At 46.5% G+C, this 24,263-nt stretch overlaps 1 protein-coding gene across 3 annotated transcripts in view; it reads right to left on the minus strand.

Annotated features, from left to right (window-relative positions):
* The window catches only part of PPP1R14C (protein phosphatase 1 regulatory inhibitor subunit 14C), a 108,268-nt gene extending 95,897 nt beyond the window's left edge, over positions 1-12,371 (minus strand). The window contains exon 1 of one of the 3 annotated variants that reach the window (XM_050786259.1): positions 11,422-12,016. In XM_050786259.1, the coding sequence (XP_050642216.1) occupies positions 11,422-11,727 (306 nt within the window). In that variant the 5' untranslated portion in view covers positions 11,728-12,016. Of the gene's footprint in view, positions 1-11,421 lie in introns of all 3 variants that reach the window. The other 2 variants (XM_050786258.1, XM_050786257.1) reach the window with 2 other exon arrangements.
* Between the last annotated feature and the right edge of the window lie 11,892 nt (positions 12,372-24,263).

Here is a 24,263-nt window from a genome sequence, read left to right on the forward strand (position 1 = left end):
AAGGAGAGGTTTCAGAAGAGGAAAAGATGATTTTTTTAAAAAGTTCTTAAACTAATCCTTACATTCTAGTCCCTATCCAAGCCACTCACACAAGACATCATGCCAGTGCAGGATGGATACGCTCCCACTTCAGCCACAGGAAATTAGCTCTGCAAATTTGATGGCCCTTTGGTGAACTAGTCTAATCCTTGTCTCAGGTTTGCCTTGAAGGGGAAGACACTTCTATTTCTCCTGCTTTCAATATCACTCTTTCTTTGATACATCTCACTTTCGCCAGTGCAGCCCTGGCTTTAGCATAGAACGTCTAAAGGTTGGAGCTGGAAAGCCCCAGACCTCCCTCATCTTTTTCAGATGAAGAAAGAAAACCTGAAAACAAACTCTGTGACTTGCCAAGCTCCTCTAGCTGGTCAGCAGTGGCCCGACTACGACGGAACTCACAGGCAAGGGCCATTCCCACTACCTCACACTGGGAACAGCCGACTGGAATTAATCTTATAGTTGCCAGCAAGGTTCCCACAGCCACAAAGCATACATCCTGCCCTGGCTTATTCATTTCTGAAGCCCAGCTCTTAAGAGATTACTTTCTCTTACTTAAGATCTGACTTCCTATTAAAATGAAAGATAACTAAATTGTTTTTAGTCATTTGCATTATAATGTCAGTGAATTTATCATATCCTTTCCTAAATGCAGACTTTGAGTAAAGACATGTGCAGTCACTATGTACTAAATAACTGTACTGAATACACTAACACAGCTGTGAACAGGATAGAGTCCTTGCCCCAAAGAGCTTTCAATCCTATAGTCTCCTCCATTCTTCTGTCATAATGGGAAGGATTCCTTGACTTTTTCTATTTTTTCCCTTACACAGTTTAAAAGCGGTAAAGCTTCTTATAACCCCTTTCCTTCCCTATGTTATCTGTTGAACAAGTGAATGAATGAGTGAGTGAATGAATAGTCCAGCCCTCCACAGCTCCTTCCACAGTTTTCCCCATGGATTCTTTCAAAATGAAGAAGCTGTTTCTTAATCACTTTATTCCTCAACCATAAAGTGATTATTTAGAGACCCACCTACGCTCTGGTCTTCTCTTTTTTCTAAGCTTTTACTCAGTGGAACAGATTTCCAAAATGCCAGTGCTGACTAAGAAAAACCTGGTGAGAATGTATTGGCCCTAACTTTTAAGCAGAGGCAGGAATCCAGGCTTTCATTCTTGTTCTATGAAGACTTGTGTGAGCCTGTTGCTCCGAGTATTATCCACAGATGGAAAAGCACTTGCTACTTCCTTGCACAAGCATTTCTACTCGCATAGAAATAAGCAATTCCTGTTCAAACAAAATTCTTGGACATGCTGAAGACTTAAAATTATAGAGAATGGCAGTAACTCGTGATCCCTTTCTTTGAAGACTTTCATTACCCCATACATCTGTGCCTTATGCCACAACTTCCTTTTAGTTCAGATGTTCAAAGGACTCCATAGTTATAATTTATAACCAGGAAAAAGAACCATAACTTCAAGTTGACAGTGAAAGAGCAGGTTTTCAATACAGGCAGAGCCAAATTATATTCATGTGTTTAATTTTGGGAACACATTTCTGAAATGCACATCACGAAACCAGAAGATGCAGCCACTGTCACTCACTGACAGTCAAATAAATAGCACAGACTGAGTGGCTCAAACAACAAGCATTTCTGTCTCACCGTTCTAGAGGCTGGAGGTCTGAGATCAGGGTGCCAGCATCCTCCTCCTGGTCTACAGGTGGCCGTCTTCCATCTTCTTGCTGTGCTTTCATGCTGCGCCCTTGCATGGCAGTGAAAGCGAGCTCTGGTCCCTTCCTCCCCTTTCAAGGGCATTAATCACATTACAGGACCTCCACTCTCTCACGACCTCACCTAACACCAATGACCTCCCCAAAGTCCTTCCTCCAAATACCATCACTCTGGGGACTAGGGTTTCAACCTATGAATCTGGGGGGACACAAACATTCAGTCCATAGCAGGGACACCCAAGTGCAGCCAGGTGTATGAGAATCACCAGGGCTGCAAAGGTACAAGATTCTGCCTGCAGGAGGCTGCAGTGAGGGTAGGAGACAGGATTACAGAAAGAGGGGCCCTGGAAAGGCCCCAGAGCCAGCCTGACAGCAGGAGATGGATCAGAGAAGCTCCTGCGAAGGTACTGCCAAGTGCCAGGCTGAAGAACAGGTGCGAGCTAGACAGCTGGGAAGTGGCGGCAGGGGAGTGAGTGAAGGTGATTCTGGCAGAGGGGTTCCTGCTGAGCTGCCTTAGGGACTCAGCTGATAGCTGAAGCAGCAGGGCCAGGGGTGGCCAGAGACAAGTCCAAAGACTGGGGCAGGGAAACCCCTGAGCCCTGGTCACGTGCTAAAGGGCTCCTGCTTTATCCTGAAGGCTGTGGGGAACAAGATCCCACCTGGATTTTAGAAAACACACCAGCTGCAGCACATGGAGGTGGCTCTGAAGGACCATGGGGAGCTGGAGCAGGGACAGAGCGGGAGCCCCAACCCAGGAACCAGAGACCCTGCCACCTGCCAGCCATGTGGCCTCTGACGGGGAGCCGCAGCTCAAGCTCTCTGTACTTCAGTTTCTTCACCTACCTTGCAGAGCTACAGCAAGGATTAAATTAGCACCCATGAAGGACGAGGTTTGCAATCAGCACTTCTTCAATGTAGCTATCAGGAGCAATGGGAACATCATAGCTAAGTGACTTTGGAATCAGTGTGACCTTGGACAAGGACAAGCGACAACTCAGATCTCAGCTGCTTCCTCCAAAAAATGAAGACATGAAGATAATACTATCTCCTTCATAAAGCTGTTAGGAGGATTGATGGTATGAGGTAGGATGCATAAATCTCCTGGCTGTCATCTGAGAGCTGGGTTAGTCCCAGAAGTAGTAGAAACAATAGCAGCAGTGGTGGAGGGTGCGGTAGCAGGAGTAGTTGCCGTAATTTGAAAGAAACCGGACTACAGTGACCATTGCTATTAGACAGGTGAGAAGTTACAAGGAGCTGGATTAAGGCAGCAGCAGGGACCAGTGGAGACTCAGATTCCAGAGCTGTGGGAGCATCAACAAGACTTTGTGACTCCTGGGTGTGACAGCAAGGAGGAGGCAAGAGATAAGCATGCCACGTAATCTTGGGCTGGAACAACTGTGGACAGCAGCACCTGCCGCCCACTGAAGGAAGTGAGGAAGAGGAGCAGGTTTGCCAAGGAAGATGAGAAACACATTTTCAGACCAGTTGAATATGAGGTTTCTCTGGAGTACTATGTGGCACTGTCCATTTCAAAGCTGTCTGAATACATCTGGCACACAGAAAACAGATCAGGGCTAAAAATACAGAGTTACACATTGTCCGCATATGGACAACAACTAAAACCACAGGAAGGGTCCTGTCATCCAGAAAGAGCACGCAGGAGTGAAGGAAAAAAAAAACAGAAAAGAGAGCCAGGGCCCAAAGACAGAGAAATGTCGTCATTGAAGAGCAGGCAAGAGAGGAAAAACCCAGAAAGGAGGACAGGAAGGGCAGACAGAACACAAGGAGTAGACCAGGAGACCGGATGGCCCACAGGGCCAGGGGACAGGGATACAAAAGGAGAGGGTGAGGAGTGCCTAAGGCTGCTGAGGTCGAGTCAAAGAAAGGTGCAAACATGGCCATGGGATTGAGAAACAAGAAGGTCCTCAGGGAAGTCAGTTGGAGCTGACATGAGTTTGTGGTGGATAAAGGAGGAGTGTGTCCTAGGGGGGAGAAAGATCTTCTGGGAAAATAGTAAGGGAAGGAGAAAGACAGGGTGGCACGTGCGGTGGGGGAATATAGGGCGGAGGAGGGGAAGCTATTTGTGCGGTAGTGGGGGATGGTGGTGGTTTAAACAGAAGAGAAAGATTTCAACTTGTGTATATGCTGAAATGAATGGGCCAGAGAGGTTGAAAACTCAGCCAAAAAAGGAGTGTCATGAATGAAGTGCCTGGAGGGTGGCTGGTCTAGCTTGCACAGGAGGAGACTGGGAGGTGCCTTGGAAAGGCAGGTGAAGGCTTGAACTAGACCAGTGCAGGAAACAAGAGCAAGAGCGCGCACTACAAACTAAACCATGTGGCCAAAGCACATGCCACATGGAAAACAAAGTTCAGATTTGATTCTTCCCTCCATCTAGAAAGAGACTTCTTGGCAGAGAGCTGTGGGCTAGGCGAGGGAGGCCAGGGGCTGCCAGGCTGTTTTAGGCTGGGAGGAATAGGACAAACAGAAGACAGCAAAAGCACGCATGTACCCACAGAGATGAGAACAGCAGGCAGAACTAGTGTGGCACGGGCACGTTAGGAGCAAAGGAAAAGACAGTGGACAGGACTCAGGGAAGATCACATTTGCAAAAGAATTTTCTCAACATAAACTTCAAAGTCAATTGGCTACCATTACCACCTTTCAGTTCCGTTTGGAGCAAGTAAGTCAATGAAGAAAGGTGTATTTTCCAACAGCACTGACATAAAGCTGTAAGGATGCAAGAATGTGATATGACTATAGTAACAAAAACACAGATTGACTTTTTCCCTAGCCATGTCTATGATAAAGGAATACCACCAACTAATTCAGATACGAAAACATCAGTGACTTTTAAACACTTGCTGAGCATTGATCCTTTTACATTCATTCAAGCAAATGCTTAAGGGTTGAAGAACTGTGTCCTGCTACGAACTTTTAAATGATGAAAATTAAGACAGTTCCTTGCCTTCAGGTTGTTACAGTCTAACTTCCCTACACATACGTAAAAATCCACTGAAACATAGAGAATGAGGAAGGCTCTAGAAACAGGAGGAATAGTTTAGAGAATATTTGCCCATGTTCAAGTTCAAACACACGCCAACACCCCTGACCCTAAAGTAACCACATACTCTTCTCCAAATTATTGCACCAAATAGATGTGAATACCTTGTTTTCCTTCCCCCCTTTCCTCTCTCTCCACATCACAGAGAATAACCAACAGTTAGTGGCAGCTTGTGGCTCCAATAACACTGATGTGCTATGTCCTAAGTACTATGCTTGGTGTCTCACCAGTCAGTCCTCCTGACAGCCCTGCAAAGGCACCAGGATGATTTCCTTCAACATACAGAGAAAGTGGCCAGGCACGGTGGCTCACACCTCTAATCCCAACACTTTGGAAGGCTGAGGCTGACAGATCACTTAAGCCCAGGAGTTCGAGACCAGCCTAGGCAACATAGTGAGACCTTGTCTCTACAAAAAAAAAAAAAAAAAAAAAAAGGTGGGAGGATCACTTGAGCCTGGGAGGTCGAGGATGCAATGAGCCATGATAGCCCCACTGCACTCTAGCCTGGGCTCGCACTCTCTCTCTCTCTCTCTTTCTATACACACACACATACACACACATATATATATGGAGACAGTGAGGCTCAGAGGGGTGAAGGAAATTGCCTAATCACATACCCCCACTGAATGACAGGGCCACATGTAAATTCAGGTTCATCTCACTTCAAAGCACACATTGTAACCACTGCTTCCACCCCACATTTCCCTAACCACTGCTCCAAAGGGAATGTGTTAAGCAGTTTTCTTTTCTTCCTTTGGCAATTTAGAATTCTTGTATCTACTGACTTTTTTTTTTTCTTTTTATTTGAGGCAGGCTGTTTCCCAGGCTGGAGTACAGTGGTGTGGTCTTGGCACACTGCAGCCTCGACCTCCCCGGGCTCAGGCGCATGCCACCATCTTTGGCTAATTTTTGTATTTTTTGTAGAGATGGAGTTTCATCATGTTCCTCAGGCTGGTCTCCAACTCCCGGCCTCAAGCAATCGGTCAGTACTGAGATTACAGGCGTGAGCCACCATGCCTGGCTTTATCTACTGACTTTTTGCATGTGTAATTTACTCCTTAGTAGTTTACAGGTTGAGTTTATGGAGTTTTTTGGGTTTTGTTGTTGTTTAAAAGCCTGTCCTCAAATACCTGAACAAATGGGGATTTACCAAACAATCCACAAGACGAGTTCTAAGCAGCAGCTTCTACCTTCCAGCTTGGTCACTAATAAAGTAGCAAAGCCGGCTGATGCGATACCGTACCTAGAAAGTCTATGGAAATCCAGGACCTGCACGTAAAAGGAGAGGCCTCATCCAGGTACAAGAACTAACCTGCTGACAGTGTGTCCCCCACATGCACTCACATTTACAAGGTACGACAACAGCATCTGGAACACGCAAACCATGGGGTTCACATAGGTGCCAGGCTCTGTCCTGTCTCAGGAGGCAGGACAGGGCATTCGCTAAGGTGCTCCTGACTCCCTGGCCACAGCCTTGCTCTGTCACATCCCAGCTGAGAGTCCTGGGGCAACTTCTTAACTTCTCTGTGTCTCAGATGGGTCTCAGAGGTTGTTGCCAGGATTACACGAACCTTGCCTAGTACATGCTAAGTACTCAGCCAGTGCCTGCTAACTCTATTACACACGTTTAGGCTTCTCCCTTTCAGAAGCAGTATTTTTAAAATTGCAGGTCACAACCCATAAATGCATTATGAAATAAATTTAGAAAAATAAAATCATCGTCGGGCGCGGTGGCTCAAGCCTGTAATCCCAGCACTTTGGGAGGCCGAGACGGGCAGATCACGAGGTCAGGAGATCGAGACCATCCTGGCTAACACGGTGAAACCCCGCCTCTACTAAAATTACAAAAAATTAGCCAGGCATGGTGGTGGGCGCCTGTAGTCCCAGCTACTCGGGAGGCTGAGGCAGGAGAATGGCGTGAACCCGGGAGGCGGAGCTTGCAGTGAGCCAGATCACACCACTGCACTCCAGCCTGGGCGACAGAGCAAGACTCCGTCTCAAAACAAAGAAAAAGAAAATCATCATTTTTCAGAAAGTGAGGAATAAAACATTGTATTTAAACATTAATGACATTGTATTTCAGATTACTTTTATAATATTTTTCCTTAGCATACATAGTAAGATTAAGTGGTGCCCTATGACTCTCTGTTTCTATGTATCCATGTGTCAGGCAGCAATCTATACATCCAGATGTATCAGGCAGCAATCAACAGGATATTTATTTCTGTGTCACCACTAACATCTCTCAGAAGACAGTTTTTATAAAATGGGGGTAACGGGGAGTCAGGGTAGACTGAAAGGTATAGTAAGTCAGGAACCATTTTATAAAAAGCAGACACTGAAAGCAAAGGGAAAGACTACTAAGTTGACAGTCAGAACAACACAGCAAGTACCCGAGGCACACAAGCTTGTTTATGGCTAGGATGCTACGGGCATTGCAATCATCTGAGCTCAGGAACATGTTTTTATTTCCAAAGCAAATTGAATTGCAAAACTGGAAGTACAGATGTTATCTTGATGCTGGGCAAACTTGGAAATATTCATATGACTTATCCAGTAAGTCATCTTGCAGTACTTGTTAAAGTAGATATTATGCCAGATTTCAAATGCTCTTAAAAACCACCAGGGTTGGCCGGGTGCAGTGGCTCATGCCTGTAATCCCAGCATTTTGGGAGGCCGAGGCAGTCAGATCATGAGATCAGGAGTTTGAGATCAGCCTGGCCAACACAGTGAAACCCTGTCTCTACTAAAAATACAAAAATTAGCCAGGCATGGTGGCACGTGCCTGTAGTCCCAGCTACTCGGGAGGCAGAGGCAGGAGAATTGCTTGAACCCGGGAAGTGGAGGTTGCAGTGAGCTGAGTTTGCGCCACTGCACTCCAGCCTGGGCGACAGAGAGAGACTTCATCTCAAAAAAACAAAAACAAACAAACAAAAAAAACCACCAGGGTTTGGAAGACATAAAAAAAAAGTCTTTAAACAGAAATCCTTAAATGTGGATACAGATGTAGATTTGGTCTAACAGTTACGTTATAATCATATTCCTAGCTGAAAATTTACCTGTATAAGCCGTCCCATGAGAAGATGAGATGGAAAAGAACTATAAGCACATAACAAATCATTTTGGAATCCAATAAAAGCATTTATCTATGTATTCAAAAGGCTGTTTGGCACGATATTTTATAATGTTGCCCTTCAGCTAGGTAAGAGGGGGCCACATCTCCGGGCCCCACTCCTGCCACACATAACCTGTCTTCCTGAAGACTTCGTACGACAAAGTGGACCCATCTATCCAGAACCAGTGTCCCTCTACCTGGTTTTAGTCTGTGATCCAGGTCCCCAGAATTCCCTTCTCAAATCCCAAGTAGCTTCTGGGGCATGAACAAGCTCCTCCCAGATCTGTCCTGCCCAAGGGGGACATCACCACTGGTGTGTGCAGAGGCATCATGGTCAAGGAGTGGCAGGTGCATACCAAGACTGGGCGTGCAGGTGGACACAGTGTCCTTCACCAGGTACGACTATACCAAGGATGGGAAGCAAAAGGAAAGAAACCTGGGCCAGGGCAGAGTCTCCCAACTGCATTTCAGCTCATGACTCTGGGAAGTTACATTTTGATTTCAAAATGCAAACCTAGCCTTCCAGGTCATTATGAAGATGTAGCTGTCAAGATCAGTGGATAGAAGAAATTTTATACAAATGTTGTTAGTTTAACTCATAAGTTGTAAGCATTTAGACAGATGCCCTGTAGACCTTCATTTGTTCTCTTGCACGGTACAGACAGGCCTGGTTATACAGTTATACGGTGGACTCAGATTCCAGACTGGGTTCATCCCCAACCCAAACCCACCCACCAGCTACATGAGCTTGAAGAAGCCTTTTAATCCTCCCTGAGTCTTCATTTCTTTATTTACATTTAAACAAGCATAAAAAGAACATCTTCTTTATAGTGTTGTTGTGAAGACTAAATGAATTAGCCCAAAGCACCTAGAAGAGCACCTAGTCACCTAGTAGGTAGGTAATAAATTCCCCTATGACATTATTCTCATACAAAACTGATTAGTCACTGCATACTTCCAGAAAAAAACCACAGACAGAAAGTGATTCTGTGTATTTCTTCTTTCCTCTTCCTCTTTCCTTTTAAATACATTGCTTTATGCTGCTCCAAAAGATTATTTTCTATTCTGAAAAGGTCAGGTCATCTGACTGCTGACCTGCCTGGATCAAGTTCTTCTGAAATTAAAGATGTGTTCATATTCTACCCCAACTCAGCAGATAACTCAAGCCTTTGGCAGGTTTGAAGTTTGAAGCCTGGGAAATTGGCTGTGTCACTTTCATGGGCTGAACATTTGAAAGAATTACCACTTTTAAGTGTAAAAAGGACATTTCCTAATCTTCATATGCATGAGGTTCAGAGCTACAAGCCAGGGTATGTCCTTCTTGATTCACAAACCAGAGGCTGAAATACTTGAAGCTATCAACAAAGAAAGGATACTCAACAAGAGAACCCAATGCTAAAAATAGAGCCCTATCAGCAGAGAAATAGATGCAAAGACACAAGACTTTATTTGGCTACCTATTTGCCCATGTTTCTTTATTATTAAATGGAGGTACACCACCAGCACAGTGATTACAAATTGCCAACAACCTCCTAATGATTTATACTCCTTCAGCCAACAATGACTGAACAAACAACTTGAAGAGAAATACTTGCCACATATTAATAACATGCAGGCAGCATATAGCATCTTGTATTATTTCACCACAAAAAATCTCCCTTTCAAATGTCTAGCTGTTTGCTATGGGTTGAAGATTTAAAACCCAAGAAGAAAAGTACAATACAAGGAAAAGATTCAAGCTCATGTTTACCCTTTAAAATATATACCTAACCTACATGTTCCACACAGCAAACAATCAAACCTCCATTTTTTCTAATTACTCTGAAGAATTTTTTAAAATATATTGTTTATCAGTCTACTCAGGGGGAAGAGCTCTTTCTAGTTTCCCAATCTACGTCTAATTAGTCTCCCACAAAGAGCCATGCTGGAGCATTGTTAATTTCAACAATACTTTTTCTATTAACTCAAATCTTCTCCAAATAGAGAAAAAAAAAAGTATGAAATAAATGAAAATTAACTGGATTCTACAGAGGCAGGACTGAGCACATCCATTCATCCAACAGTAATCCTATCTACATCAAATAATGTTGTTTCTTTACCGAGTTTTGCCAACTTCCTATAAAAATCTCATGAGCACTTCTTATGTTTGCCAGTTTTTATTTATGCAATTAAATTGGCTTTTTGTAAGAGCTGGGTTGGAGAAACAACACATTTTTACAACCCCATTAGTCATACAGTCGAGCTTCGTTATATTATAATCATTCATTGGTAGTAAAGAGTATGCTGTTTCCTTGTGCAATGAGGGTGTTTAAGAACATGTGTCTTCACAACACGCCATGAAATGTGTCAAATACAGAATACCCAACATTAGTGGTAAAGCCTTTGAGTTCATCTGGTTGTCATCTTTGTTGAAGAGCACAACAGTTGAATGAACACAAACCTAGCTTTAGATTAGAAGCCACATCCTTAATTATTAACCCGTTCATGCTTCCACCCTTTCCAAACTCCACTCCCTTAAGAGGAGGACACTTCATTTAGAATTAATTACTGTTATTCAAGATGCTCATGAGGGATCATTTTGGCTTCAGTCGTTTTGCTCCAGTTTATTCTACATATTTATCCCTATATCAAACATATACACGTCCCTGAGACTTGTGTATGACCTTAATCCCTGGACTGTGGGAAGTCACGATGTCGTGCAGGAGAGGGGAGCTGGGAGCCTGAAGCTGGCAGATCCCGGGATCCCGCAGGGGACCCACAGGGCTCCCGCCCTTCCACCGAGGCACCCGTCGAGGTTGCCCCAGATGCTCGTTGTGCGCCCATCAATTGGAGTAACTGAGCTTAGAGAGGAAAATCTACGGCTTCAATAAAGCACAACGAGTGCAGCTCTGATAACGCAGGAACGAATTATGGAGACACCGTCGGGGCTGGCTAGAAAGGGGAAAGCGTTCCATCTCAGGATTTTCACCGGGAATTTCAGGAACCAAGGGGGCCTCTGAGATCCCCAGAACCTCTCCTTTCCACGAGACAGCTTCCTTCCTTCCCTGCTCGTTCTCCACAAAAATCAGGGCTGCTCGGATCCCAGCAGTGAGCGCTGCTCTCTTTGGTTGCTGTTTCCCCAACGGCTGCTGAGGCGCAGCTGGAGCGAGCCCCTCCGAGTCCCGCTTTGCGCAGCTGCAGCTGGAGCCCAGAGGCACCCGGAGCTGGGAGAAAAGCACTGTGCTCCACAAGACCCAGCCCTCCCCACGGCCACCAAGGGAGCCTGGGCGCCGGCAACCGAACCCAGACAGGGGCGTCCCAACCGCTGAGCCCGACGCCAGAGGGCACCGCGGGGGAGAGAAGGCGCCGCGCCTCGCTCCTGGCACTTGGTCCCGGGAGTCAGGGACGTGCGCGCCCCAGAGCTGGAGCCCTGGAGAATTCCTGCGCGGGCACAGAGGAGCTAGAGAGGTCCCCGACCCTCCCAGCCCCGCGCCCAGGTACCTCGCAGCCATAGAGCTGACCCAGCTGCTCCACGATCCACTCCTCCAGCACCAGCCGCTTCCGAAGCTCCTTACGATCGTATTTCACTGTCACTTTTCCCTGCTGGTGTCGCCGCTGCTGTTGCTGCTGAACCTGCCCTGCGGCGGCCGCCGTGGCCACAGGCGCCGAGTCCTCCCGGGAGGAGCCCGAGCCGCTGCTGGAGCTGGGGCTGCCACCGGCGCCACCCCGGGGGCTTTGGAAGAAAACCCGCGCGCCGCCGCCGCCGGCCCCTCCGGCCGCCTCGCTGCTGCCCGTAGCCACCGACATGTCTCCGCACGCCCGAGCCCGAGTGCAGCCCGGAGGAGGGGCGGGCGGAGCGCGCCCGGCGCCGCTACCACCTCTGGCCCGGCAACCGCATGCGAAGGGCTCCCCGGCACCTGCTCCGCGCAGCGCGCGCCCAGCCGCCCGGCTGCTCTGGGAAGGCGGGAGGAGCCGCGGCGGGAGGAAGGAGGGCGGGGAGGACGGCGGGGCGGGGACCGCAGCCTTAAAGACGCCGCCGAGGACCCTCTCAGTCCAGCCACCGGAGGCGGGATCTGGCGTCTGCGGGAGAGAGGGCCCGGGACGTGGGAGTCTCCGCAGGGTGGAAAATGTGTGCGCCTAGACACTGGCGGTCGCCGGTGTGTAGACTCTGGAGGGACGGGCGTGGGGCAGGGTGCCAGGAGATGCTCCTGCGCGGGTGTCCGTGGCCTCTAGTCTCAGAGACAGGAACTCGCGTTTCTCCCGCAGTCCCGGAGCGTAGGAAACGCGCCGCCTCTCGGGACCTCCACCTGGCGCAGCCCTGGGCAGGACCCGCAGCGAAGGGGACACAGGAAAGGACCGCGCCGCAGGCTCCCCTTGGAGGTTTTCCTAGCCCCACCGTCTCCTCGGTTGGCTGGGTAGTGTCCCCTCCCCTCCCAGCCCCGCCCCGCGGCTCCAAACACACATTCCTATTCATGCCACGATGGATGCCACTTCCTCTCTGGCTTGTGAGAAACATCGAAGAGGCGATGTTTGTGCAATAAGGCAGTCACGGCGCTTGAGAAATTATTTCCAGACCAGTGTTTTCTTTCCTTACTAAGCATCTGCTTAATCATAGGCAGAGCATTAGGATATCTTCATATCAAAGGGCAGAAAGCGTGACGGCGCTCAGGCAAGGCGGCTGGGGGCATCCAGACAGTAAACGTTTCTCTAAAAGGGTCGGCGACAGGGCCCTGGTTTCACATTTCTAGCGTTGCGTCCCCTGCACTGCCAGCTTTCTCTCAATCCCATTCCAAACAGCCCCTTCCACCCAGGAGGGCAACAGCACTGCCTGACTCTACTGTAAAGCATCACAGCCTAGTAGTTACACATGAAGGAGCTTATCAGAAGGGTTAGGACAATAAGGTGGGTAGGGAAGTTGTAAACAGAAAACTGCATGTGAAAAATTAGGGAGACACTAACATATTCTTCTTGTACATAACAATACATTCCTGTACAGGAACTGATAGAAACCACAGAGACGTCCGAATGAATACAAATAAGCGGCTTTTATGAACGGTTTGGTTTTGTTTGTTGAGACAGAGTCTCTCTGTCGCCCAGGCTGGGGTGCAGTGGTGAGATCTCGGCTCACTGCAACCTCTGACTTCGGGGTTCAAGCGATTCTCCTGCTTCACCCTCTTGAGTAGCTGGGATTACATGCATTCACCACCACGCCCAGCTAATTTTTGTATTTTTAGTAGAGACAGGGTTTCACCATATTGGTCACACTGGTCTCGAACCCCTGACCTCATGATCCGCCCGCCTGTGCCTCCCAAAGTGCTGGGATCACAGGTGTGAGCCACCGTGCCTGGCCATGAACGGTTTTTTTTGTTTTGTTTTGTTTTGTTTGTTTTTAATAAAAGAGCCCTAAAGGTTACTGGCAGCTACTCAAAGAAGTTTCTCAGAGATAAAATAGATACCAAGTCAATTTCCTCAGAACACTTTCCTATGATGGGGAAGATCCTGTGTGGGGTTCTAGACTGACACTTACAAAGACAGAAAATAAAAGGAAGTAACCAGCAGGTTTCTCCTGGCGCTTCAGTCTCTGCGATCCACCAGTGCCCAGCTCTGCTCTACCCAGGCTTAGGATGGACCGCCTTTGTTCCCTCAGTCTGGGGTTTTCCAGTGAAAGCCTGAATAGGGATTTTCCCAAAGTGTTCCACGCCTGTGACTCTTCACAGGGACATGTCAAGCCTCACAATGTGAAGGGGAAGGGTCTGTAGGGGTTGAAATAGGGTGGCTGGTGTGGACCCTGGACTCCTGCCATGATTACAAAGGAGTCAAAGCTGAAGGATCTCTGGCCTAGAAGAGGCCAGCTGTCCTTTAGAAGATGGGCTTTGCACCCAGCCTATCAGGAACAAGGGAGACGAATTACCTTGATTGCCCCTGGAGACCAATGACCAGTCTCTGCACCACCTCTGCCCCTCTGCCTTTAGGGTGGGTCATTGTAAACCCCGAACACACAGCCAAGAGGGTGAGGGTGACCGCCTCAATAAAATGGAACTCTGTCTGCAAGGAGGAAGGGAAGGGAGGGCGGGACCAGCTCCAGCGTCTCCCACACAGAATCAGCTTGTGTGGCTCCAGACATCTGGCTCAGTCCGCTAGCACCAGCTTTGACCAACTGCACTAATCAGGAGAATGCAAATCAAAACGAAAACAGCTTAAATGTTATTAACAAAGGAGAAACTACATAAAATCTCTGCCTCATTCTGGCCCTGGGACCTGACAATACCTATTGTTTTTAAAATTGTACCTGCCATCTTGCAGTTTAGCGAAGTCTGGGGAACTCCAACTCCTTCCTTTAAGTCTTTGGACAATGAAATCAGTCACTCAAGGACAACATCAAATAATTTATAAAAATTCACTAAGTTCTTTCTGAGAAATTCTGACGTCAATTTTTTTCTCACTGCATAAGATGCTTTTTCGTTTATGCTTAAAACTCAGTTTTTCCTTACAACTCCAGAAATGACAGATACTAAAAGACATGGGTTTTAGGCATCTTCACTTACAGAAGAATATCCAGAAAATAGTCTCTTTCCACAGGTACGCTGGCCTTCAGATGTTCAAGTGAGTCACCCTGACTGGCAAATAGAGTTGAACCAGGGTCGCTCTTTAAATCTGTTTGCTCCACCCAGTACATAATTTATATTTAAAGTGAACTCCATATCATCTCCTCTACCCCCAGACACACACACTTCATTCTAGGTTTGTAATGGCCTCATTTTGAAAGATAGAAATACTGCTTTTGCAGATTTCAAATATTGAAGCCAAAATATTTAGGAATAAAGGAATTTTTCCTAGTCCAGAGACCCCTGACATAGCTATTTAAATTCAGCAAAACCAGTGATATTTCTCATCTACAAGAATAATATATGCATTTGTTCAAGGAAAACTTTTTTTTTTTTTTTTTTTTTGAGATGGAGTCTCGCTTTGTCGCCCAGGCTGGAGTGCAGTGGCGCGATCTCGGCTCTCTGCAAGCTCCGCCTCCCGGGTTCAGGCCATTCTCCTACCTCAGCCTCCCAAGTAGCTGGGACTACAGGCATCCGATGCCACGCCCGGCTAATTTTTTGTATTTTTTAAGTAGAGACAGGGTTTCACCATGGTCTCAATCTCCTGACCTCATGATCCGCCTGCCTCTGCCTCCCTCCCAAGGTGCTGGGATTACAGACATGAGCCAGGGCACCCAGCCGGAAAACATTTTTATTTCTAGCCTATTTAGTCAAGTGTTTTTAGGTGCTGGCTAATCTAAGACAATGAAGAGTTTTCAGTGAATTGAATGGTCTGGAATGTACTTTTACCTGAAGGCAATTACTCCCGGCTATGAGAGGGCAACCTAAGGATGTTTCATTTACCAGTATCTTTTTCTTCTTAGTTTTATGTTTTCTTAACTTGGGTATGTTTTACTTGCTTCCTGAATTGGACGAAGTTGTTTGTTTGTTTGTTTGTTTGTTTGTTTAGGAATTATATAGCTCTTTTATCTCTGAATATGGTCTTTATGCCCAAAGGTTGTTAGACAAGATGGATGACTTAATCAGGAGTCCTAGAACTTTGGTCACCCCCAGGAAAATAATTAAATACACATGTTTATACTCAGATGCAAATTTCCTTAAATGTCACAATAATTATGCAACACCTGGTAATCCACTTTGACAATGTTATAATTACATCCCGGAGGCCCACAAACCTGAACATAATCTTCTTATCTTGAGTAATAAATGTCAAATGATAAGGTGCCTATATCCAAATTCTCTCCAAGATTTGATAAAGCAAAGACAAATCAAAAATAATTTTCAGTCTGGTTTTCATTACAAATGTTGAAGAAACTTATTCTGTCCTTTGGGATTCCATTGGTTACCCACAGCATTTTCCATTTTCATTCCAGTATTTCATTGTTCTTTACAGTGATAACAGCACAGCTGTTGACAGTAGATCAGTGAAGTTTTTCTTTTGGCTACTGTTTCACCCTCTATTTTTTCTCCTTCTAATTCTGGACCTTTGATTGTATCAGGCTGGGATCAATTTAGGATCGTAATTCCAAAATAATTTTGCCATTGCTTGCATTAAAAAAAAAAAAAAAAAAAGCAACAGCCATCATTGTTGCAAGTCTCAAATTTTGTCTCAGAAACTAACAGAAGGTCTCACCTCACTGTTCAGACATGTTGAAAAATGGGTGAAAAAAAAATCCATGGCTTTATCTATCCCTTTTAACAAAGATTACATATCTCTGCCCATTTCAATAAGCTTAACATGTGGGGTATATTGTCTCCTTCTGAAAAACTAGGTTCAAATTTGTTTCTAGAGGAGCAAATTATCCTCCCTTCTAGCCAATGGCCTCTTGTGCTCCTCGATTTACCACCAAACATTCTGGAGGAAGTGTCCCTTCCCCCACGTCTCTAGGTCTTCCCATCTCATTGTGGAGCCCTGCGCCCTCACTGAGGTCACCAGCCAGCTCTGTGTTGCTCAAGCGCAGGTGCAGTTTTAGCGCTTATAAAACTTGACCTCCTGCCACATTTAACAATCTTGAACCTTTCCTCACTATTCAAACTCTCTCCTGTCTTGGCTCCGGGTACCATCACCCTCCTGGTTTTCCTCTTACCTCTTTATCTATTGCATCACAGTGAGTGTTTTTTGTGAGCTCTTTTTCCTACACCCCTGCCCTCAAGGTAGGTGTTACCAAGTTCTGCCCTGGGCTCTTTCCTTGCTCATTCACAGCCTCCCCAGGTGCTTTTGCTAGAGCTCCAACTTCCTGCAGCTTTGACTCCCACCTACCTGCCACAGACCCCTCAAATAATTATCTCAAGCAGATCTAAGGCCAGAGCTTCAGATCTGTGGCATACCACATACAGTGCCAATGCACTCCACAAATGTCTTTATATTTAAAGTATATCAGTACATAGATATAGCAATTCATGAGAAAACAAAACATTACTATATATATATATATATATGTCATGGGTGGCCAGCACAGTAAATAGTACTCAAGCCCAATGTTTTTCAAACATTTTTTAAAACTACAAACCACAGGCCGGGCGCGGTGGCTCAAGCCTGTAATCCCAGCACTTTGGGAGGCCGAGGTGGGCGGATCACAAGGTCAGGAGATCGAGACCACAGTGAAACCCCGTCTCTACTAAAAATACAAAAAATTAGCCGGGCGCGGTGGCGGGCGCCTGTAGTCCCAGCTACTCAGGAGGCTGAGGCAGGAGAATGGTGGGAACCCGGGAGGCGGAGCTTGCAGTGAGCCGAGATCGCGCCACTGCACTCCAGCCTGGGCAACAGCGTGAGACTCCGTCTCAAAAAAAAAAAAAAAAAAAAAAAAAAAAAAAAAAACAACTACAAACCACAATAAATACATTTTATGCAATGACCCAAATATATATCCACACACATACACTTACCCATTGTATTAGTCTGTTCTCACACTGCTGTAAAAATACTACCTGAGACCAGGGTAGTTTTTGTAAGGGAAATGGATTTAACTGACTCACAATTTCACATAACTGGGGAGGCCTCAGGAAACTTACAATCATGGCAGAAGGGGAAGCAGGCACCTTCTTGACAAGGCAGCAGGAGAGAGAATGGGAGAAGGAGGAACTTGCCAAACACTTATAAAACCATCAGATCTTGTGAAAACTCAATCACTGTCACCAGAACAGCATGAGGTAAACCACTCCCACGAACAAATCACCTCCCACCGTTCCTCCCTCAACACCCGAGGATTACAATCCAAGATGATATTTGGGTGGGGACACAAAGCCAAACCATATCACCCATGTTTCATGTGATATACTCTGACACTTCCCACTCAATCTACTCTGTGTCTTTATGTTTAAAGAATGCTGGTCCCAGCATACTAAAATGAGTCCTAACCCACTAAAGGATTGCGACTCACTCTTGCAAAAAGCCCACTGTTCAAACCACTGCTGGCAGCCTTCAGGGCACTTATGAACATGAATCCCAGTTCTCCTTCATCTTAATGGCACACTCCAGGGTGGTTATTGATACCCTTGATATTCTGGGTTTTTTTCTTTTTAAATTTTTTTTTCTTTTTTTTTGAGACAGGGTCTTGCTTTGTCACCTAATCTGGAGTACAGTGGCTTGATCATAGCCCACTGCAGCCTCTAACTCCCAGGCTAAAGCAATCCTCCACCTCCCAGCCTCCCAAAGTGCTGGAAGTTGCACACCACAATGCCTGGCTAAATTTTTTGTTTTGTAGTTTTTGCTTTTTGCTTTTTGCTTTTAGTAGAGATAGGGTCTCCCTATATTGCAAAGGCTGGTCTGGAACTCCTGGACTCAAGCAATTCTCCTACCTCAGCCTCCCAAGTGCTGGGATTACAGGTGTGCGCCACCATGCCCAGCACCCTAGGCATTCTCATTCTACCATCATTAAGTTATTCAGGGTTCTGGTGAAGAACTTTGATCCCAAATGGCTGACCAAGGGCATGCATGTGACCTCCTGGAGGTGCCACAGAAGAACCAAAGAGAAAGCATATTCTTGACATTAAGAGGCACCTTGGCCGGGCCTCCAGCCTCCCTCAGGAAATGCCCTCCAGAGTGCCCAGAGGATGAAGATGAGAAGACAGCAACTGGGAGAGCCTCTAGCTTGAGAATAAGTGTATTGTGGTCACCAGCACAAACCCATATCTCAGCTGCCTAGATCAAATTTACCCTCTGCCACTGAAGTACGGGGTGACCTTGGCAAGTTACTGAATATCTCTGTACCTCCACTTCTCCATCTGCAGCATGATCAGTGGTGCTTGTGTGTGAGTGTGTTTGGGAGGGCTGAGTGAGTTACTGGGAATAAAGCACCTAGGTCAATGCCTTCTGTTGTCTGCTGAGGAACCACAAACACAGAAGGGAGGACTGGCTCACTATGGTTCCAGCAATTTCCCAAAGGAATTATGGCCAAGGGCACACCCTGACTTCAGGGATGGGAAGAGAACAGTGGAAACCATCTCCATGGGGGTCCTGCTCCAACTCTCTATGCAGCAAATTCAATTATTGCTCCCATTAACAAGCCCCAATAAGTGGGAGGTAAACACGTATGTCCAACTGCCTACTCAGGGGGCACTAACACCTGGATGACTGCAATCACCTCAAATTTAAAGCAACCCAAATGGAAATTACCATTGCTATGATCTGAATGTTTCTCCCAAAATTCATCTGTAGAAACCTAATCGCCAATGTGATCGTATTAAGAGAGAGGCCTTTAGGAGGTGACTAAGCCACGAGGACAGAGTCCTCATAAGTGTATTGGTGGCCTTATGAAAGAGGTACAAGGGAGCTGCCTCTCCCCTTTTGACCTTTCATCCTTGCCACCTCATGAGGACACAGCAAGAAGGCCCTCACAAGACACAAAATGCCGGAACCTTGACCTTGTACTTCCCAGTCTCCAGAACCATGAGGAAATAAATATCTGTTCTTTATAAATCACCCAGTCTGTGGTATTTTCTTATAGCAGCACAAATGGACTAAGACACCCATCTGCCCAGGCTGAATGTGCTCCTCACCTCCCTGACAAAGCTCTCCCTGATGTCCCTAGTTTTAGGGCGGTATCCCCCTCATGCTTCTTATTGGCCACCACCCCTGGCTCTATCATATCACCCACCAAACCTGTGCGTGATCTGTTCTCTGCTCAAATGTCCCCTCCACAGACCTTCTCTCTGCACCCTCTATGTTCCTGCCCTGTTTATTGCTCTTTCTCACTCTTATGACAGCTTGGAAACTATATATGCATTTATTCATTGTCTTACTCTCCCCACAGAAGGCAAATTTCATGAGGACAGGATGCCAGTGTTCACCTCAGTATCTCCACTTCCTAAAACAGTGTGAGACAAATAGTAGTACTGAGCGTCTCACCGTGGACAGAAGGAGGCTATCATCTGTCCCTCCCATTAGATTGCAAACTCCTGAAGACCAGAATGCAGCTAATTGGGTTATATGTTTAGGAAGAAGAATGATGTTTAGCACATAGCAGGTGCACCCAGATTAGTGAATGAGTGAGACCATCTTCACTTCTAGCTGCACACGTTTCTTCTCTTGAGTCTACAATACAAATATACAAAAATATAGGTCTCTTTCCTCTCTCCCCAATATAGTTCCAATCTGGGGGTGGTGGTGATTTTAAATCATAGGAAGTCACACTTTTGCTCTCTACCAAGACGCTCCTGTGGGTTTTACTATGTTTCCATAGTAAACAAAAGGACGATAGTCACCAATTCCTCTAGGGCCCTACACATGAGCAGAATCTCAGCCAGATGCAGTAGCTCACACCTGTAATCCTAGCACTTTGGGAGGTCAATGTGGAAGGATCATTTGAGTTCAGCAGTTCAAGTACAGCCTGGGCAACATAGCAAGACCTCACCTCTACTTAAAAAAAAAAAAAATTATTATCTGGGTAGGGCGGTACCTGGGAAAATGAGGCTTCAGTGAGCTGTGTGTGCCACTGCACTGAACTCCAGCCTGGGTGACAGAGTAAGACTCTATCTCAAGCAAAAAAAAAAAGAAGAAGAAGAATATCTAATCACCTTTTCCTCCAGTATTTGGTTTCAGCTTTCAATACCTTGTGAGTTGGAGCCACTCATGAAATAGTGGCTGAGGAATCAGGTGTAAAATGAAATTGTAATTCCTGCTCTACTCTCACCTGGCTGTGAGCAGTCATTCTCAGATTTGCAAACGTAGGGATGGTTCTGAAGGCTCCCGCCTAAGGCCATCTGTAGTGAAGGACCAATTTTGTTGTTTTGCAGTTCCTTGTGAAGCAGGGCGTGGTCCTAGAGCACAACATTATTGTATGGCCTGTGCCTCCTGCAACTCACCACGTGAGTCTACAATGCTCAGGCTGGTCTGAGCCCTGTTCTGTGAGACTAGTTTCACCATTGGTCTCATGACAATGTCACATTCCTCTAAAACTTTCTGAACACCTACTCTCCATTTATGAGCTTACCTCACCATGGACTAATTATAAACCATTCACCAACTGGCAGCGGTTCAGGACGAACTCTCTGGAAAGCACTGTGCTAAAAGTCTCATTGTGTAAATTTACAACTGGCAATAACTATAATAATAGCAATAATAATTGGGCATTGCCCTCCAGCTTGAGAAAATGACACACTGGTTTTAATTTCCTCCTCCAGAAATCTTTTATAAAAATAATGCTGATCCCAGTGACCCAGGAAGATGTGAACCTTCTGACTGAGGCTGTGTGGTTTTCCCACTGTTTGCCAGCCATGTGGTCTGGAGGATTTCTCAAGAATCCTTTGAAATCGACATCCTTGTTCTACTGGGTCTCTTAGGACTGTTGGGGTGGTCCACTGTATTAAGGTGCTACAACGGCCTCTGTGCCAGGGAACAGGGGGCTGGGTATCCATGAAGGGCCTAATATTGCCAGTATCATTTATCTGGAGATCTAAGAGGCCTTCTGGAAGCTGGAGCTCCTTAGGCACCAACAAGGGGAGGTGGGAGAAGCGACTTTACTGCGTGGCCTCATGATTAGACTCACAGGAGATGTCTAGACCCAACTATGCTTGTGTGTGATCTCCACGAGGAAGTTGGCCCACAGCCAGGGTGAGAAGGTCCTGAGCTGGGCTCATCTGTAAGCAGTTGACCCAGACTGGTAATAGTTAGGGTCTAGTAATACCAAAAGCTGCCCATCACTGACACCTCTTATGTGTCAGGCACTTTATTATAAATGCTAGCTCATTAAATTCTCCCACAACCCTGTAAGGTAATCCACCTGTAGGCTGGTTTTTATATTCACTTGCAAGATAAGGAATCTAAGCTACTAGAAGCTATGTGGCACCCTAACATCACCCTGAAGTTTTATGAGTAGTGGAGATGGGACCTTATTTTTAATCTGCTGGCCTAGTTGTTTATAAAATCTTACCTACATGTTTCAGCCCCTCTCAGTTCTGAGGCAGGGTCTTTAGGGCAGGGCTGTGTGTTTATGGCGGGGTATATGGGCAGGTAGCAACCCCCACCCCCCACCTTCCATTCTAGCTTGGCTTGGTGGAGTCTGGGAACATCGTAGGACAGCATCAGGGGACAGACAGCTTCAAAAGGAACGTGCGCCCTCCCCTCGCAAAGACTACTATTTCAGTCCCAATTCTGGACTTGTCAAATATTGTTATAACTAATGAAGGCAGTTTTTCCTTTCCCTTTCTCTGCTTTAAGAACTAAAACCTGGGCCAGGCGCGGTGGCCTGTAATCTCAGCACTTTGGGAGGCCGAGGTGGGCAGATCACGAGGTCAGAAGATCGAGACCATCCTGGCTAACATGGTGAAACCCCGTCTCTACTAAAAATACAAAAAAATTAGCCAGGCGTGGTGGCGGGCACCTGTAGTCCCAGCAACTCGGGAGGCTGAGGCAGGAGAACGGCGTGAACCCGGGAGGCAGAGCTTGCAGTGAGGCAAGATTGCGCCACTGCACCCCAGCCCGGGCGACAGAGCAAGACTCCATCTAAAAAAAAAAAAAAAAGAAAGAAAGAAATAAAGAACTAAAACCCTCTACAATTAAATGGTAATACTAGATGGCATCTGGCAGATGTTCAGTACCATGTCCCTTGTCACATGGGCCCACCCAGACCTATTAAGTCAAAGTCTCTGGGGGTCTGGCCTGGGCACTGGTGTTATTTAAAAGTTCCTAGAAGGCCAGGCAGGGTGGCTCACGCCTGTAATCCCAGCACTTCGGGAGGCCAAGGCGGGCAGATCACGAGGTCAGGACTTCAAGACCAGCCTGGTCAGCGTGGTGAAACCCTGTCTCTATTAAAGATACAAAGAAAAAAAAAGAAAAGAAAAGAAAAGAAAAAGAAAAATTACCCGGGTGTGGTGGCATGTGCCTGTAATCCCAGCTACTCGGAAAGCTGAGGCAGGAGGATCGCTTGAAACCGGAAGGCGGAGGTTGCCGTCAGCCGAGATTGCGCCATTGAACTCCAGCATGGGTGACTGGGCAAGATTCCGTCTCAAAAAAATAAATAAATAAACAAATAAATAAAAGTTCCTAGAGTCTGGGCATGGTGGCTCACGCCTGTAATCCCAGTACTTTGGGAGGCCGAGGCAGGTGGATCACCGGAGGTCAGGAGTTCGAGACCAGCCTGGCCAACATGGTGAAACCCCTGTCTCTACTGAAAATACAAAAATTAGCCGGAAGTGGTGGTAGACACCTGTAATGCCAGCTACTTGGGAGCCTGAGGGAGGAGAATAACTTGAACTCAAGAGGCGGAGCTTGCAGTGAGCTGAGATTGTGCCACTGCACTCCAGCCTGAGCGACAGAGTGAGACGCCATCTCAAAAATAAATAATGTTCCTGGGTCATCGCACTGTGCAGATAGAGTGGAGGACAATTGTCCCAGGCCATTTGAGGACAGTCTTAAGGGTGACAAGTGTACTCCACAAGCTCTGCCCTCTTTTCCCAGACCTCTCTCACTTGTTCCCACGCGCAGCTGCTCTCCTCTGGGCTCTGTCCCACAGAGGCCTCAGGCCCAGCAGCAGCCGCTTCCCTGCCGGTGCTTTCTCAGTCCCACAGAACACCCTCTTCCATCACTGCATAGATTTCACTCACCACTTGAGATGGATAAAGCAATTTGCCAACTGTTTTAAAATATTAAGAGTGTCATGCCTGTAATCTCAGCACTTTGGGAGGCCGAGGCAGGTGGATCACGAGGTCAGGAGATCGAGACCATCCTGGCTAACACGGTGAAACCCCATCTCTACTAAAAAAATACAAAACATTAGCCGGGCGCAGTGGTGGGCGCCTGTAGTCCCAGCTACTCAGGAGGCTGAGGCAGGAGAACGGCGTGAACCTGGGAGGTGGAGCTTGGTGAGCCGAGATCGCGCCACTGCACTCCAGCCTGGGAGACAGAGCAAGACTTTGTCTCAAAAAAAAAAAAAAATTAAGAGTGGACATTGACCGGCAGGCGAAAAAATATATATATATATCTCTTCATTATAGAATAATAAAGGAATTGGAAATTGTTACATAATTGTGTAAATAAGTGAATATCTCATGCCACCAAGAAAGTCTGTTAATTAAAAATAAAAAACCTTAACAGTACTGTATTAGGCTGTTCTGCATTGCTATAAAGATATACCTGAGGCTGAGTAATTTATACAGAAATGAGTTTAATTGGCTCACGATTCTGCAAACAGTACAAGAAGCACGGTGCTGGCATCTGCTTCTGGCAAGGGTCTCAGGAAGCTTCCACTCATGGCAGAAGGTGAAGGAGAAGCAGGCATCTCATATGGCAAGAGCCAGAGGGAGAGAAACGAAAGAGGTGCCACATGCTTTTAAACACCAGGTCTAGCTGTAACTCACTCA

This window comes from Macaca thibetana, chromosome 4 (assembly GCF_024542745.1).
Source record: "Macaca thibetana thibetana isolate TM-01 chromosome 4, ASM2454274v1, whole genome shotgun sequence".
Lineage (NCBI taxonomy): Eukaryota > Metazoa > Chordata > Mammalia > Primates > Cercopithecidae > Macaca > Macaca thibetana.